General features: G+C 46.5%; 2 protein-coding genes across 2 annotated transcripts; both read right to left on the bottom strand.

Annotated features, from left to right (window-relative positions):
• Positions 1–651: 651 nt before the first annotated feature.
• Positions 652–3,826, bottom strand: LOC112879753. The gene is made up of 2 exons (XM_025944133.1): positions 2,544–3,826; positions 652–1,078 (listed from the first exon to the last, which is right to left on the bottom strand). Exon 1 carries the CDS (start codon positions 3,719–3,721, stop codon positions 2,555–2,557), a length of 1,167 nt encoding a protein of 388 aa, XP_025799918.1. The 5' UTR covers positions 3,722–3,826; the 3' UTR covers positions 652–1,078; positions 2,544–2,554.
• A 6,549-nt stretch (positions 3,827–10,375) lies between these two features.
• LOC112881943 (eukaryotic translation initiation factor 4G) lies at positions 10,376–18,243 on the bottom strand. Its single transcript, XM_025946877.1, has 12 exons — positions 18,084–18,243; positions 17,713–17,915; positions 17,440–17,618; positions 17,206–17,337; positions 16,969–17,027; positions 16,805–16,864; positions 15,177–16,544; positions 14,933–15,086; positions 12,124–14,863; positions 11,428–11,622; positions 10,999–11,348; positions 10,376–10,896 (listed from the first exon to the last, which is right to left on the bottom strand). The coding sequence occupies exons 2-11, from the start codon at positions 17,856–17,858 to the stop codon at positions 11,021–11,023; spliced, it is 5,361 nt and encodes a 1,786-aa protein (XP_025802662.1). The 5' UTR covers positions 17,859–17,915; positions 18,084–18,243; the 3' UTR covers positions 10,376–10,896; positions 10,999–11,020.
• Between the last annotated feature and the right edge of the window lie 88 nt (positions 18,244–18,331).

Raw genomic sequence — 18,331 nt, 5'->3', positions numbered from 1 at the left:
CTTGGTATGCGCGATATCACTAGTTCACTACTACTAGAATGAAATAGCATGTCTTTTGGTGGTACCGAAACCAGACAGGTTGCAGAGTCCCGGCTTGTTTATTTGACATCAGTGTAACAACTACTGATGCAGTGACAGATGCCAGACTCGGTACTCTGGAGCGCTGGCACGAGCACGAGCTAGTGAAAGTCAAATGCGATCATACTGCACGTACATGACTGGTGAGGCAGTTGCTGTGAATTTTTGTCTGATGTCTTTGGGTACTGCTACTGCACTCATATGCTTGTCACACACGGACAGACGGACAGTGGAGTCTCGCTTTCTTTCAGAGTTCAGATGGCAGGTTAGCAGGTGAGGCATCCAGATCTTGCTACAGGCAGGTACCATAATCTCATGACCTTTTTGTCAGGGAAAAAAACATCCCAGTACTTCATCTTCTGAAACAGCGTTCGTAGCATCCCATTATTCGTTGTATGAGTGAAAAAAGACCAGTTGGGAACTGACGACAACTACAAAGCCAATGATTATCGGCGGATTAAGCCAGCGCAACAGCACCAAGTGTCGGATAAATTTAGCACAATCGCTTCATCCTCCGCTATACTGCAAATATGTGCAAGGCAATAGCAGACGGTTCTCGGTGGAGTCACTACGTGCAAGGCATGCCGCATGCACTAGCGTGGTTGTACATAGATATTTGCAAGTCTTCGCCACCCCCTCTCCAACCCAATTCATACCTCATGTGTGTTTAAATCTACAAAAGCGATCAGCTCAACAAATCATGTACAAAATTGCTGTGTGAGTCACGGTAACACTACAAATATACATGTGTCGGTCCGCTCTCTTGTTTACAAATGTCACACCGTGGTTCTGTTTCGATGTGGTGCAGTAGCAGTTCTCCAGCAGGCTGAAGTCAGGGGCCCAGGGCTTGTTGGCTGTTGTGACGCCATTCTTCTGAACATGCCCGTCCGAAAATATGGCAGCCACCTCTCTAGAGCTCTCAGACTTCGTTGCACATTTTTGAGCTATCAGCTAGCGAGCCATTGATGACTGTCCGGCTGTCAGGCCGAAACCAGCACTCCTGCAAGAGCATGTACAATAGGTCAAGCAAGACTGCAAGACCAGATCTTTTTTCTTTGCTATATAAGATCAATTGTAGAAGCTGAAATTATACTTTTGGTCAGATTCACAATGGGTGTAAGTAAGGAAAATTCAAATGTATAAATTAGTTGACAACTAACATTATATGAGAATATACAGCTATTCAAGGTAAGCCAGACCAAGTGCAGGTGATAATTCTTCAGGTTTGACTATTTACTTAGTTTCCTTAGCAGCCACTGAACCGCATCCCAACCATGAATTTTTGTGAGGAATATGTATATCCAACAGGATTTTAACTGATTTTGTTTCAATAAACTCAAAACCATTTCTAAATAATTACTCTTTTTAAAAAATATTCTGGAACTGTATGTTCACATGAGAATACATCGACTATCTGAAATTAATAACATAGACCAAAAGTTGAGGACTAGGACCATCAGGTGGGAAGAGGGATCCATGAAAGCAAGAAATGCTACTAAGTAATTGTGTTCAAAACCAATCCAAGTTCTTTCTAGACTGATAGTACCTCAACAAGATGCCCCAGTTCCAAATATAATGAAGCCCAGTTAAAATGCAATTTATTTCAACCACACGGTTAACAAATTATTAAGAGAACTAGTGCATATTAATAAGTATACTACAGAACAAAAAAACACGAGCAAGAACCTAGCAGCAATGTAATTGTGATTACAACCCAGAAACAACCCAGAACATTAGCAGTGTGACTGCAGGTCAGCCTGCTATCCTCCATGCTCCCATAGTTCATAAGCATACACAAGTGCATTGCAAACACTGCCACACCCTTATTGCACCTCATATGTTCAAATTTCAATGATCGGCTGGCAGTTCAGAGTTAACATGGAAAACATATAGGCCTTTGTTACTACCTGCTTTTATCAATGGATATTTAGGGCCCGTTTGGCATAGCTTATGCCAAAACAGCTTCACTAGTGAAGCTGAAGCTGGTGAAGCCAGAAAAACTAGCTTCGCCTGGCTTCTAGTTCATTTTAGCACGAGCTTATAAAACAGCTTCATGCTACAATGTCTCGATTTGCGTGAAACAGGTGAAGCTGAAGCCAAAATAAGCTATGCTAAGCGAGGCCTAACTAATATATTTTAACTCTGAGAACATGCATGTGTCAAAGAGAATTATCTGATGAAAAGATCCAATGAGAATACTATCTTTACTGCATTCTGTACTCTACAAGACACTAGTGAATTAGGCGTAGAACAAGCAGTTCCTTGAATAATATTGTGAAATCCAAAACAAACCATGATTGCTACTTATTTACGCATCCACTCAAATAAAATGTCATTTACCAAATATCAGACTACCAGACAAGTATGACTTGCATACAAAAGCATTATCCTGCATTACATGAGCAACCCAGCATTCTCAGAAAGCATAAATAAGATGTAAAGGAAAAATTGGATAGCAAGCTTACCAGTTACCACTTCATATACTCGGTACACACAATGATGGTGGAAAACCAGTATACAGTTTGGCATATAAAAGATGCTTCAAGTCACACATTTTCTCAATCTGCATAGACTGAAACTCAACGGAGAAGTATCCTATGTCAACCTCATCATTAGAATACCCCAGGTGCAAATTCCATGGAATCCCACGGAGGAGTAAGTGCCTATCCATTGCATCTGCAAAGCTGAAAATGTATTGGGAGGGCAACCTGACCCTCTTCTTAAACTGCCACATGCTGTTGCCTTCTTCGTCAATTTTTCGAACAGTGTAAACGAGGTAAGATGCGGCAGAAATAATGCTGTTGTAAACAGTGAACATCCCAATGCTGCCTTCCCCTGCCTCCACAATTACAGAATCCTGCTGGCCGTGACCAGACGGGATACTGACGGAGGAGAACTCCATCGAGCGCGGGTCGAGCACAAGAAATTTGTTAGTCCCAGCCACATTCCAGTAGAAGCAGCCGCAAGCGTAGGAGGACCATGAAAATTTGAAAGAGGGCTGCACGCTGGCGTCCACGGTCAGACTTTCCCACTGTCCAGTGGCCGAAGAGAAGACGAAGGCGACCAGCCGTCCAGGCTTGCACTCCACCACGCAGACCACCCTGAACGATGTTTCCGCGTCCTCCTCGCTGGCGGGGACGAGGAACGGCTCCAGACGCCCACGGCGCTGCGCGGCTGGGCGGCCGGGGATCTGGGGGAGAAAGAGGTATCGCCGGGACAAAGGGTCGCACACCGCGAAGTCGCCGCTCATGGCCTCGCGCTCTAGGAGGACGCGGCCGTCGCGGGCGTCGACCGGGATCCAGCGGCCGGCGGAGGGGACGAAGGAGAAGGAGAGGTTGGCGGCCCGCTGCAGAGCTCGTGCGAAGGACGCGTTGGAGTGGGGCGGCTCGGCGGGGTGGATGGATGAGAAGACCAGTAAGCCGAGGAGGGGCGATGCGTGGACGGAGCGAAGGCGGCGGAGGAAGGCGCGGTCGGCGACGACGCGGCGGAAGGCGGCGCAGGCGGTGGCGGCGCGCCCGACGTCGGCGAGGGCGGGCAGGCGGAGGAAGATCTCCGCGAGGAGGTCGTCGTTGAGGCGCAAAAGTGGGGGCAGCAGCGCCGGGGCGGCGATACGCTTGGCGCTGGGCTGCTCCGGCGAGGCCATCGCGGTGGTGGGTGGGGGAATGGCCAAATGGGGTCCAGGGCTCGCTGGTCTGCTGACCCTCTCCGGTGAGAATTTTGTATTTTTATTTCTGCAATTTTGACGAACCCATTGGAATTAACCGGGCTGCCGTCAAGTACGGGCCAGAGTGGGCCGTATGCAGAGCTGGGCTTGGTGGTAACGTGTCGTGTGAGTTGGGCCCAAACTGTAATGTGCCGTGTGTGCGAGTGTGAGCCGCTGAATTTTTCGTGGAAGTTACAATTCTATAACACAAGCCTAGGACTAGGAGTGTTGATGCGGCTTTATCCCTCGCTCTAATGCAGGCTGAAGTTCATGAAGCATTTCACAAGTATTATGCCAAAAGCCCAAGAGAATTCTCTAAATATTCTCCCAGAGCATCCACACCTGTATCACCTATCATTTTGGATACTACTACTGCTGAAGATGAGCAGCAGCAGAAATCTAAATGGGATGATCGATTGTTTAATCTCAGAGCGGCAAGAAGGCACCATAGCAGATGATGTTGCTTCTGGTCCGATCTAATAAAAAACTTTATTAACTTGAATTTACTAAGCCCAACATGCTAAAGACGCTTAAGCCTTGTTTGGACACATTTTAACCCCCCCGATCCCAATCCATACGAGCTGAGAAGGATTGAGGTGGAAATTTAGTTCATTTCCCCCTCCGATCCATACGTATAGCTAGGGAGGGAATGGATTTATCCTGACAAAAACCTTAGACAATTTTTAGACCAACTTCACATGACTAGTAACGTTTGTCGATTATCAAGTGAGGATATACAATGAGAGGAGAAAAGTGACATGCACAGGAAAACACTGACATGGTAAACCGGTAGCGAAAGGCCCCTTCCCCGGCCCACGGGCATTGCTCCAATGGGTGTACACATTCCATCATGCACATAATTTCTTATTTGACATTGAAACATAGAGTGGTGTACTATTTGACCCTCATTTTTTTTCTTCCTTATTTGACATCGTCTTTCAACTTCCCTGCCCTATTTGACACTGTTCTTAGCTGTTCCATCCAAAGATTGTTAAGTGCCATACGAAAAAGATGGATTTGCCTCTATGGTATGAATGCAGCAATCAACGTATTGCCATATCATCAAAATTAGTTTTCATTCCATGTATTGCAGGTTACTGACTCATTCATGTTTGGAATAAAACCGAGTGAGGTCACCCTATTTCTATAGTTACTAAAAGTTCAGAACCTGCAAAAATAACGAATAGGGGCAAATCCATCTTTTCAGAAGACACTTAGCGGCTTTGGATGTCAAATAAGGAAGAAAAATGTTTCCACCAGGACCAAATATGACCGCTCTATATTTCTGCATTGAATAAGAAATTCTTCCATGTTAATAACTACTTTTACCGAATAATCATGCAAAAGCTAAAAGAAACGACGATTGCAATCCTTAGCTCATACAAAGAAACTTTCCAAACATTGTAACCCAACCAAATTACAATACATCAGATAAGTAAGATGACATACAGATACTGATACTTTTTCCTGAATCAAATGAGCAGGCTCTCAATGGCCACAAAGTCACTCTGAAATTGACCTTAGCGACGGAAAATTGGATAATGATAGAGCTTACCACTTCGTATGCTTGGTAGGCACAGTGACGGTGGAAAGCTAGTATACGGCACGGCATCTACGAGCTGCCTTAAGCCACACACCTTCTCGATCTTCATGGTGTGAGACTCCACAGAGAAGTACCCACTGCTACTGTCAAGAGTTCTCATGTGAAGGTGTTCCTTGCAGGTTCCATGGAGACCCGTGCAGGAGTAGGTGTCGATCTCTTGCTGCTGCGAAAGCGTAGCGAAACTGAGACGGCAAAGTGAGTCTCCTCTTGTACTGCCAGCTCACGCCGGCGCCGTCGCCGTCGTCCTGCTTCACAGCGCAGATGAGCGAAGAAGCGGCGCGAGCATTGCTGTGCCGGAGGGAGAAGATCCCTGTCCGTCCTTCCCCGGCCTCCGCGACGACGAAATCCCGCTCCCCGTATGTGGACGGGATCTTCACGAGGTTGAATCCCGTTTCCATGGCACGCGTGTCGAGTAAAAGCAGCATGTCGGGAGTAACGTTCCAGTAGAAGCAGCCGCACGCGTAGAATGGCTTGCGCTCGGACAACAGGCCGTCGCTTTGCAGGTTGATCCATTGTCCGGTGGACGAAGAGAAGACCAAACCCAGCATCAGGCCAGGCTCGAATTCAACCATGCAGCCAATGATGGAAAAAATAAGAGATTCAGTTTTAAATTAATCCGAAGATAAATCACGATCATAATAAAAATTGCGTACAGAAAACGAACATATATAAACATACTGAATAAGTGATCAAAGATAAACCATTGCAGCAGCAAGATCAACCCTAAGCAGATCATATTAGGGATAGAAAACCGTACATCTCTAGCCTGACCGGAATAACCGGGTAAAGAAGACGACGGTGACGATCAGCACATCTGCGCACTTGACGACGCCGAGTAGCGCCCCACTGACGAGGAGGAAGACGAGCCGTGGTGACTAGGACGTAGAGGATGGCGATGTGGAAGCGTTCGAACAGTCGCGCAGAGCGCTTCCCAAAAACCTTATTCGCCCTCTCCCGGTGCAGGATCGCTGAGGACGAGGTTCCGAAGACCTGGTCTCCCGATTGCCGGTGCACGCCGACGAACGGGATGAAGTAGCGTACGCGGCGGCGCAGCAGGCAGGTCGAGGCGTGCTGTGCGCCTTCTGTTATGTTCTGTTTCTAGCCGGCACCCGTGCGTATTTATAGGAAGGAACCGCTAGGGTTTTTGGCGTCCCAAAAACCAAGTCGGCTACGAGTCCCAAAAATTCCGCGTGTGAAATCCGTAATAGATTCAAAGTGGCAAAATAAATCTGCAAAAGGAAGCCGCGTTTCCGCAAGGATTGGGCCGGATTTTGGCGGACCATTCACGCGCACATCGCGTGCGCGCGCCCTTCGCCCGGCCAGATGAGCGAGCGTGCGCGCGTTCTTTCTTTTTCCTCTTACCCACACTTGCAAGAGCATGGAGAGCATCCAACTATTTAAGTTGGATTTTCTCCACCTCCACTAGCAAGATGGGACTAACTTATTACCATACAACTTTATACTAATAGACCTTTGAGATTTTATTGGAATTATTTGGATTTACATGGTGGGCCTTTGTACCATTGGACCCAAATATTCCAACAACCAAGCTTGAAGGACGTCTTCGCCTCGTCGCCGGGGAAGAGTAATGGGTACTGCCACACGGCGCCCAGGACCGTGATCGGGGGGAGCAGCAGGCACCTTCGGAATAAAGGGTCGCACACCACGAAGCTTTTGCTCGACTGGTGCCCAAGCACGACACGGCCGTCGTGCGCGTCCAGCGGGAACCAGCGGCTGAAGGAGCCGGGCGAGTGGATGTAAGAGAAGGATAGGTCGGCAGCCCGCTCGAGGGCTCAAGCGCAGGGCAGGGAGGAATGCATCACCTCCGAGGGGTGGAACCTGCAGAAGAGGAAGCCGACAAAGGGCGCCCGGTGGGCGCGACGGAGGCGACGCAAGAAGGAGCGGTCGGCCACGTTGCGGCGGAAGGCGGGGCAGGCTGTGGCGGTGCGCCCGACGTCGGCGAGGGCCGGCAGCAGGAGGAAGATCTTCGTGAGGAGGTCGTCGGTGAGGAGCAAAATCGGTGGCGGGGAGTCCTCGTCCTCGGCGTTGGGCTGCGCTGGCGAGGCCATCTATTCCTTCCCAATCACCTGCAACAAAAAGATCCATTGATGGAGAAAATAGATCAGAATCTAGGGTGGAAGCACGATGGGTCGATGGTAACATAGAGAGGCAGAGATTTTGGCGAGGAGTATTTTGGGAATGTAATAACTTGCATAGCCCTCCGCGCTGCGCCGCTGCTGTCACTGGTTCGAGCTAGCGATCGAGGTCGCTGGGGTGTGGTAGTTCTCCGGCAAGGGTATAGGTTTAGAGGGAGACCTTGGGCGTCAGCTAGTGAGGCGGTGGCGCCAGGTTATGAGTGAGCGGCGAGGTGGTGGCGCGCCACAGGGCGCAGCGGTGGGCCAGTGGTGTTGCCATGATGACACCATGGCAAATCTAGGTTAACGTGGCGGTCGGCGGGTCAGTGGTGGCAACAACAAATCTGGTAGCAAGAGTCGCACTAGGTGGAGAAAGTAAGCGGGACAACAAGCGAGGAGGAGGGGCTCACCGGAGAGGAAGAAGATGAAGGAACAAGCTCATCGGTGTCGGAAATTGAGAAGAGCAGTGGCGGCGCATTGGCGATTAGATCCAGATGGAACTGGGTGGATGGATTTAGAGATATTGCAACTCATAGAGATTTTTTATTTTTATTTCATTATTAGCTGTTCAGTAACGGTCGCTAATTCTCGCTCCTCTTAAGACCGCTTAATAAAAAGATCTCAATTTTCCTCTACTCTACAAAGCCCAAGATGCTAGGATGGGCCAATAAGGTGCTAAGAGTAATTCCAGCTGATCCTCTAAATAAGCCTTTATCTTAAATTTGGAGGGTGAAATAAAAAAACCACACTCCAGCAGACTTTCTACTAAAACCTCCATTTTTGGGAGGTTCTAAATCTCTCCATCCACCCTCTATTGATAAATAGATCCCATCCTTTTGATTAAAAGAAGAGGGTGAGATTTAAAGATCACTGTTGGAGTTGAGATTAAAAAACTAGCTCTCAAAAAATATAGGAAGCTCTTACTTAAGAAGTAGAGTCTGATTTGAAAGCTATTGCTGGAGATGCTCTAAGACGATGAAGACTATTAGGTTGGGAACGGACTGCATTTGCTTAAACTGTTACGTGTTCTTCTCTCCCACGTAGATTGAGAAGCGTTAACTCTAGATGGCATGATAGAATGTTTGGTTACGATAATAAAGTGTAACGTGGAGAACCGGACAACCACTCAAATAAAATGCATGTATAATCCTGTTCATTTTATTAGGAAAATATAATAAGAATCCACTTCTTTATGGATACCGGATACAGATATTGAAACATATAAACACAAGGCATTAATATGCGGTATAGTCATAAACTACTCACAGTATGCCAATTGTAGTTTTATACCTTACACGCGTCGTATAGAACACACTGTAAAGTAATACGGGATATATAGTAGGATAGCTTAAGTAGAGGAAAAGTACATTATTCACGACTTTACGGGGCAGTAGGACAGCTTAAGTTCTGACATCCGAACCGGAGCATAACAGCTATCCAAAGTTTCAAACTGCAGGCGGATATTGTAGCTGCCAGTGCCGTTGGCGCATACAAATTCGAGACCGGCCCCGCGTGCCTTCCGTACGTGATCACGTTAAGGTCTCGTTTGGTCTAGCTCCTCCGGCTTTAGATTCATCTACTGTAGCGTCCTGTAGTGCTAGTGTAGCCTGAAGTCGGAGGAGCCACGTCTTCAAGCTTCACCGGCTTTTTTCCCGCGCAGTTGGCTGTAGCACGTCGAGGTTCGTGTTAGCTTCGCACTACGGTTCTGCACAGTACTACGCTACTGTAGCGCGAAGCTGAAGCTCTTTCGGACGGAGTGGTGCCAAAGGGGCCCTAAGCCAGGAAGTTTTGTGGTCGAAGCTGGCTGCCTAGGATCCCCTCCTTGAGTCCGATTGTGCATTTCTGTCCCATGAGCTAAGAAAGCACGTGTCGAAGATCAACGTGTTAGTATTGAATCAAGGACCACCGAAAGATCTAATCCACCAGCCATATTTTCCAATGACCCTACAAATGCTCCATGTTCGCCAATTTCCAGAGAGTTGATGCAAAACCATCTGTATTTGGACTACCAGAAGCACAGCAATAGCAGAAATATATCGAGCATGGGGCTAAAACAAATAAGGCCCATGCCCAAAAATGTCCTCATGACCTCATAGCTGTGGCATCAGCATGCTTCTATGCAACAGCGTACCTTGTTACGAGAGCAGTGGATAGAATAATTCAAACAAGAAATATCATTTTCTCTCGGATGTTTTGTTCCACGATTGTCTTAGAATACGGCCCGCGTAATATGCTAAGCAGTTTGGTTATTCCCCCAAAAGATCCTCCGATCCCCAAATCTCATGATACGTGGATGTTACTAGCCTTAGTAAAAAGTTGGAAGAAAGTGTGCAACAGGCAGCGCATGAGCTAATGCAGTTACCAAAGCGTACGGGACGGTGCATTGCGCGGCGAGGAGAGCAAATGCCCAAACATGTGTCAGCGGGCTACTCAAACTAGATTGCATTGTACTTATTCTCGGTCCCAGTAACAAAACCACTTGACTAATTACAGATCAACAAAGAGGGCTTAAATTATAGCAACTGTTTAAGAATAAGAATCAACTATCTGAACCACTGAAATCTGGTAATTACTAATGACAGATCATGTGGGCATAACGGCCTACTAAAATCTGGCTCAGAACATCTGCATAAGAACAAGAATCAACCATCAGTCAGAACTGAAATCTGGCATGACCCGCCCCTACTAGAAGAAATCGATGCCCATCAATACCACATGGCGTAGCATCATCATCATCATCCATAAGAAACTGACAGTCAAATGGTTGTCGACTATTTCGTTGCTCACCCCTAACAGACGGCAAAACCAAAAGAGCAGCCACTGCACCCCGACCAGGCCCATACATACACGAGAATCTGAGGCGTCAGGTCCACGATAAATACACAGTAATGAAACGAGAGAAAAAAATAGCAAATTACAGCAAAAATTAAACAAGATTAACATACTCGGGCAGTCAAGAGAAACATTGGCTATCAGGAAAATGCCGCTAAGTTAACCGACTATCAATTCCGATCACAAAGGAATATGGTCAGAAGCCTGCAGGAGGCATCAGTTCAACCTACAGTTCCCCCGACTACCAACAAATATTGGTTAGCAGACTTCTCCCCGTGATCACAAAAATATTCCCTGATACTCTTATGGGAGCCTAGCTACCTGCTTAAGCCACAGCATCCACGATGACCCTTCAGCAACAATAACTTAAAACCAGCACCAACTCTGAAAAAAATGGGTGACCCCACTTTCAATCTCCTCGAATAGATCAGGTAGCAAATAGGAGCGGCATCAGAGGTATATTTTCCAGTTCATCAAAAAGGCCGGCAGGTACTTGGGGGCAGAGAAAGTAAGCCGCTTCGTGACAGCACCCGTGAGTTGGTAATCTGTCATCAAAGAATAGTTTACATTACATTATTTACATTAAGATAAAGTTTTCAGACCTGATGATATATACTCTTAAAACACCTGGACTCAAACAGACTTACCTAGTAAGAATTACTTAAATGACTACATGAAGGCGTCCAACTTTGATCGCTTAAGATGTTGTGGTCTGAAATCCTCCAACTTTAAACTGGAACTTGACTTGACCTCATTCAAGAATGAATCACCCTTTTCTAATCTTAAGGAATCCAAAACTGCCCAAAGGATATCAGCTGCCATACCATCTTGTACAAGATACCCTGGTTCTTCTCCACCTTCTTGAATCAATTTACCTACCTCTTGCAAGGACAATATGTTTTCCTGCACAAACCTTGCAAGAAGTCTCCCAAGGTACTCAGTGGCTCTTGGAGCATCACTTAAAGTATCTTCCAATGAGGCAAGAACAGATGCAAGGCTAAAAATATAATAATTTAGTCAACAAACTGTACAAAGTTGACAGAGAATGATGATATGAGAAAATATGAGACACCTACCCATCAATGAGTTGCCGTTCGCTCAACAAATTATGTCGACCACTGCAAAGGCTGACAAAAAGTTTAGCCAGCAACTCTCTTTCCATGTCTTTCCTCTCAAAGGAATCATTTACCCAAAGTGATACAACAGAAGGATAGAAACTTGGAGCATTCAACTCCTCAATACACAAGGCAACTTCCTTTTCATCTTTTGCACTGCCAAAATAGAAGTTGTTAGCAGACAAAATAGGACAACTGCAGTGCCGGAACTATCTCGTCATAACATAACAAAAGAACCTGAGCATTTAGCAAAGAACTAAAATATACTTGATAACACAAACAAAACAAGAAAAGCCCCCAATCAATCCATAAATTTCATAAATTGGGGTAAAATTCTCTGGAAATGGTAACATGTTTCATCACTTCTATTTCTAAATATGTGAACTCCAATATGTTACAATCACATGCCACTTAATCTCAGAAACATAAGCAAATTAACTCGGAAATTTCCAAAGTGTATAAAGCAGAGGAATACGTAGTAAACCAAAACACAAGATAAACATTCAGAAAATAAAAATTTACTGAAACAACATATTTTAAGCAACAGGTGCCTGCTTATCAATGGTCAAGTGCATAGTACTTAAATTCAAATTTGATGCAAATAGAAGGAATACCAAGTTAAAACGTGTAAACTGTAAACATTTAAAAACTTATTACCTGTAATATTCCCTGATGGCCGAAATAGATTTTTCTCGCAAATCATCCTCAGAATATGATTTATTTCCTGAACGGCCTTCCTGGCTGGCAGGCCTCTGTGAAGGCCCAGCAGATTGACTAGAAGCTGGTGTTCTACCAGAGGTTCGATCAGCCAGAGAGTTATAACCATTAGAACCAGAAACTATCCTTCTGTGGTCAACAACAGAAGGAAGTTCAGCATTTGATACCGGCGGTTGCCCTCTTATAGACATACCCCTAGCAAGGCCACCTTGTGGGCCAAGAGTGATAGCTTCATCCTTGACTGCACGCTGAGGAAGAGGAACAGTTCTACTGTCAAACTGATGTCTTTCCTCAAACCGGATGTCTTGTGAACCAAATCCACGCGAATGTGGAGGCATTCCTCGAATGCTCCCCTGTTGGGAACTTGGCGATGCTAATGCAGATGAGCCACGGGGGCCATAATCCATAGGAGGTGCTCCTCTTCTTGGGACGGAACTAACAGCTGGACCACGTCCAAGCCTACTTGATTGAGCATGTCTTTCTTGAGCTGCATCCCTGTGAACCTCCTCAATCTTCTTGGGACCTTCAACTTTACGCCTCTGTTGCCATTTATTTTTCCGCAGGTCAATTGAATCTCTCAACATAAACCTCACACGAGAAGACAACTTCTGACTTGTTGACATCTTCTGCATTATATCGAAATAGGCATCCATGTGCTCCTTTGCCTTTACATGATCTATCATCTCTCCAATTGTACTCATCAACTTGCATAGTGCTTCAATGTTCTCCTCATCAGGATCATCATAATTTCCAAACAATTTTTTAATGCACTCATGCATTATCCGTTCCGTCAACATCCTCTTTTTGTACAATTCTCCAATCAACCTGATGTTTCCCAACATGCGCCTTCGAGCACGGATTCTCTTTTCCTCCCTCTCTTCTTTGGTCTGTTTAATCTCACCTTCCTCCTCTGTTTTATCAGCTTCAGCTTCTTCTCTTTCACCTCTCTCAAACTCCTCTTGGCATTTGTTCAAAAGCAGTCTTTTAAATGTAATCTTTTCATTGTCTTCACTAAAGTCTGGCAAGGCACCAGCCAAATGGAAGCAAAAATTAGCATACATTTCACAGAAAGTTGGTTCCATCAAAGCTTTGTCAAATATCTGTGAAATGACCCCTGTAAGAGTAGCTACACTGTCAATGTTGACTTCCTTGACTTGTTCAAAAAGCTTTTCAAAGTTTTGCGGAGTCAACTTGTTAAGAATGGCTTTCAATTGCCTCTGCTTCGCCTCTTCCTCATCAGAAACTTTGCCAATAACATACTTTCTCTCTGCTTTGTGCATCGCTTGCATGGGTGTGACAGGAGAAGGCATCAGACCTTTTTGCTGCCATCTATCAGCATCAGAGCCGCTGCGAGATACTTGAGGTCCAACAGAATGCATGGGTCCTAGAAGAAGCCCACCACCTGGTTGACCACGTGGATTCCTCAAAACACCATGATTACCTCCTGGGCCGCCACGATAATTGATAATTGATGGTCCATTTGCTAGGTCCATGTCACGACCAGGACTGAGAGGTACTCCTTTTGTCCACCTGTCATCAGCCATGGCAGCACCACGGCGGTCACCACGAGAAGTTGGCCGGTCGGAACCCCTTCCAGGACTCGGGTGAGGCTCACGATCAACAACGTAGGACTTTCCTGTTAAATTATTCATTATTGCATTGACAGCTTCATTCATCTGAAATCCAACAGGAAGACCAGTACAGTGCTGTGACAAAGTCAACAGGAAGTCCCGCGAATATTTCTTCCTGCCGTTACCTTCAGTTGTATCTGCTTCTAATACTTTTGTGGTGCCAGCCTGATTTCCAGAATCAGATTGCAGCTTTGGAGTAGACATGTCTGCTGCATCTTCCCAATCATCAGGCTCAACTTTTTTCTTTGAATCATCTGCAGATGAACTGACCTCCATTTCTTGCTCATCAGGCAGCACATGAGTTGTATCAACTGTTGAAGAACTATCCGCTCCCTCTGCAGTGCTAATAATTTCAGACTTCTCTTCTGGTCCCTTGTATGCATTATAAAGATCTGAAATCCCTGCAGCATCAGCTTTAGAAAGCATTTCCTTTCTCTTCTTCCTCTTCCCAGCAGTGGATTTTGTCCTAGTGATCTCAACAATAGGCTTTTCCCTTGATACTGGTCGAACAGAACCTGTGGTTGCAGCAACTGATTGATCACTTGACATACTTTCAGATTTCTGTTGTCCCTCTGATGAAATTTGAGTAACATTTGAAGCAGCTGGGCCTGTTTCCGGACTAATATCTGAGTCACCATCACTGGCACCTTGAACAGTAGGCTCTGAAGTTTCGGAAGTCGTCACAGCCACAGCACTGCCATCAAGAATATGCGATGAAGTCTCAGAATTCTTGGATGAGGAACTCATCATACCTTGTTCCTCAGGTACTGACGGTGTCGACTCTTTTGGTAACTGTTCCTGATCAGTTTCATGAGGTGCTGCATCTGAATTATCAGTATTGGAAGTCACTGCACATACTTCAGGTGTTTCACGTTCAGTGGCATCACAAGAAATATTATCCTTGCTAGCATCTGTGGTCACTTTGAGAGCACCCTTGCTTTCCTCACATTCAACAGCGGAAACAGCAATGCTTTCTGCTCCTTGAGGCTCACTGGTACCCTCGGAAGTTGGTGTTGCAGAGCTCCTATCTGTCCCAGGAATATCAGCAGCTGCCAAAGCAAATGAGTTAGAAAATCTAAGAGCAACCCCAAACTGTTCTGAAGATATAAAGAGCTTACCATTCACTGGTATGCTGTCAGCTTCAGCTGTACCAGCCCTACTTTCAGGTACCGGAGCTGCTGTGCCTGATGAAGAGCTGTTTAAATCCAGCTCTTTGTTCAGGTTCTTAGTTTCCACATGATCACCACTATCATCTTCAGTGGGTGAAGCTGACTGCACAAATACAACAAGCAAGCATGTGAAAAAAAACACATAAAATGAAGCAAACAAAGATACTGTGTTAGAAAGAAGCAGACAACATACATGTTGTGGTTCGGATGAATTTCTGGCATCCTTTTTAATGACAATTTTCTTATTATCCTTAAATGACCCACTCCTTTGAATGGATTCTTTGTTCTTCAGATCAGCTCCAGATAAAGATAAGGCTGAATTCGCAGTCACTGAAGTTGGTGGTTTTGTACCTTCAGTTGGCAACAGGCTTACCACAGTGGGATTCTTCTCTGAGACTAACAGAGCTTTAGTCTCCTTCTCATGGGCTGATTTATTAGAAACTGTGATCCCAGACACAACTTCACTATCCTTCTGCCGACTTGCCGGAGCATCCTCAGCAGGCCTTAGCTTAGGGGCATCAGATTTACCTGGTGGCGCACTTATCGTGACCGGGTGAGTCCCAGATTTTTCAGCCTGCAACCCACCAGGGTGTGGTTTAACTGTCATTTGGGATTGCCCAGATACTGGAGGCCCTGCAGATGGACTCATATATGTAATCGCTTGCCCAGACTGAGTGACAGGATAATTAAACCTAGGACCCGAGGATCCAGTAGGAACCTGGCTCACACCAGTTGTAGGAGGGTAATAAATCCCAGACTGATTGTAGGAATTCGATGGCGGATGAAAGAAGCCAATATGAGGAGCATAGCCACCAACTGGCTGGGACTGGGATTGTGATGTCAAATTAGGGGCAGCCCTCTGTCCAGAAGAGTCCATCCTCTTATCAAGCTTCAACTCTTCATGAGTGTCTGGATGAGTAATTTTTACAGTAGTCTTCCGAGGAGCAACAAACTTATTTGGCTGTTGCTGAGGATATTGTGGGGGTATGTTCATAGGAATGTTACCCAACTGAGGTGCGAATTGATAACTCATACCCTGCCCTTGATGCATCATTGCTTGCTGTTGCAATTGATGGTGCTGGATAGTTGGGGCATATAGCTGCTGCGGGACTTGCGGTGCATTACTGCCTGTCAATCCCATTGACATTTGTAATGAGCTGGGTACAACTTGTGGCTGCAGTTGTGGACCGTGACCACCAAACTGCAATGGAACTGGTGCTGGCTGATGGTGAAAGGGGATCGACATTTGCACCCCAGGCATTGGTTGAACAGTAGGCCTAAGAGATGCAACATTGGGGACAGATGGAGAAGCGTGCACATCTCTTTTCAATTGGGATGGAAGATGAGGGTTGACGGAGGTTGGTTGGCTGGAACCAACAGCATCCTTTCTTGATTGCTGCTGTTGTGGTTGCTGGGGAACCTGTTGTGACTGCTGCAATAGCTGCTGTGGCTGCTGCTGCTGCTGCTGCTTCTGCTGGTGCAGCTGCTGCTGTGATGGCTGCTGTTTAGGAGCCGGTTGCATTGGACCAGGAGGTGTAACCTTAAGTTCCTCAAGAAGTGCCTGAACAGGGTATACAAATAAAATAGAATCATTTAGATACTGGCAGATTCAGAATGCCTATCAAATCAGTATCAACAACACAAGCAAAAGGAACTGGCTGTGCGTTCCTCAAGGCAAATTAATCATAAGGACGTAACATTTTAGCAAGTTCCAGCAGTCCAGCAAACAAGCAACAAACTGACAACAACAGACCAATAAAATAAACAATGTTTCAAAGGAAAGGACAAGATAAACAACGTTGCACGGAAAGGACAAGATACCTGATTACGCTTTTGTTCATCCAAGTTTGGGGGAGCCGAGCTTGTCCTAGCAGGAAATTGCTATACAAAAATTTATTTAAATTAGATGCAGGTAGAAAACAAAAGATAACTTAAATTTTGTAAGCTTTCAGAGCTGCAGAATAAAAAGGATAACAAAATCATACCGGTAGTCCATTCATATTTATACTTCCAAATTGAAAGTTAAATCCCTTGGATGATTCTCCTGAAAAGAAGCAAAACAATAAGAAAAATAAGACAGATAGCCATGCATCATGGTATATATGTAACTAAAACAGGCTGGAACAACCAACGTGAAGATGCCCAATACCACCATGGATGGTTACCATGCATATGCAACATATATAATGGTATATATCATTTTAAGGAAAAAAAAGGCAAACCTTTTGATGCTCCCTGAGGAACAGGGGGGTTAGAGCTCTTAGGTGGTGCCCTGGGGGCAGCATGGGTAGCTTTTGGCAATGGTGCATTACCGGGCTTCTCGCTGGCAGGTGATGATGACGATAGTTGTGGATCTGGCAACTCAAAACGAACACATGCAATCAACCAAAGGACCAGGTCAGGTTTTGCACCGTTCCAATCACAATAAAAGGTACCAGAACAGGGAGTCTCACTACCGTGGTGTTGTGGCCGTGGCGCAGGGACGGGAACATGCGCTGCTGCATTCTGAGGCGCGACTGGAGGTCGCGTAGGTGTCTGGTGGGAAACGGGCGCCGGAGCAGGCTGGAAGCCGGTGGTATCAGGCTGGCTCACCACCCTCTGGTGCCCGCCGTGGCCATTGCCGGCCTTTCTGAAGCTGCAATCGAGATCCAAAGTCTCATCAAAACCCTACCTTCCCTAACGAGATCGAATCAACGGTGAGAGGGCAATCAGAGTCGACCGGAGTTTACCTGCGGTTAGATGAGAGGGGAGGCTGGCCTGAGGAGCCCCCGCCGCCCTTGCCCGCGCCGCCGACTCCGCCTCCGCGGTGGCCGCCGAAGCTGCTGGACCGGCCGGGTCTCCTGTGCCCCTCGCCCCTGTCCCCTCGCTGGGACATAAATCCCTGTGACTATCTCCTCCGATCTCCTCCTTCTTCTTCTCCCAGCGAGCAGCCCTGATCCAATCACACCCACCCACCAACAGAAAAAAATACTAAATCACCTGGAACGAACAAACGAACAAAATCCGCGGAAAGCAACAAACCCTAGCGCGAATCGCTCCGCACAGCGGACGGCGGCGCGGCGCGGCGGGGGAATCCCGCCGGTGGGGAGGCGAGGCGTACCTGGGGGCCCCGGGGGCGGCGGCGCCTAGGGTTTGGTCGTGGCCAGTGCGGGCAGGCGACACGGGGGGCCGAACGAATTGGTGATGGGTTTGGGTTGGGGGGAGGGGGGAGAAGTGCAATCGAAGGGAAGGGAAGGGGAGGCGTCTCTCTCTAGTAGTATAGCCAGGCAGCCAGCAGCTGCAGCTGCAGCAGCAAATCGAGGGCGATACGATTACGCAAGGAACCAAAAGTGTAACCCGATTTTCTAA

Source organism: Panicum hallii, chromosome 2, assembly GCF_002211085.1.
Source record: "Panicum hallii strain FIL2 chromosome 2, PHallii_v3.1, whole genome shotgun sequence".
Classification (NCBI taxonomy): domain Eukaryota; kingdom Viridiplantae; phylum Streptophyta; class Magnoliopsida; order Poales; family Poaceae; genus Panicum; species Panicum hallii.
The sequence above is the reverse complement of the archived record's forward strand: the minus strand, read 5'-3'. Positions and strand labels throughout refer to the sequence as shown.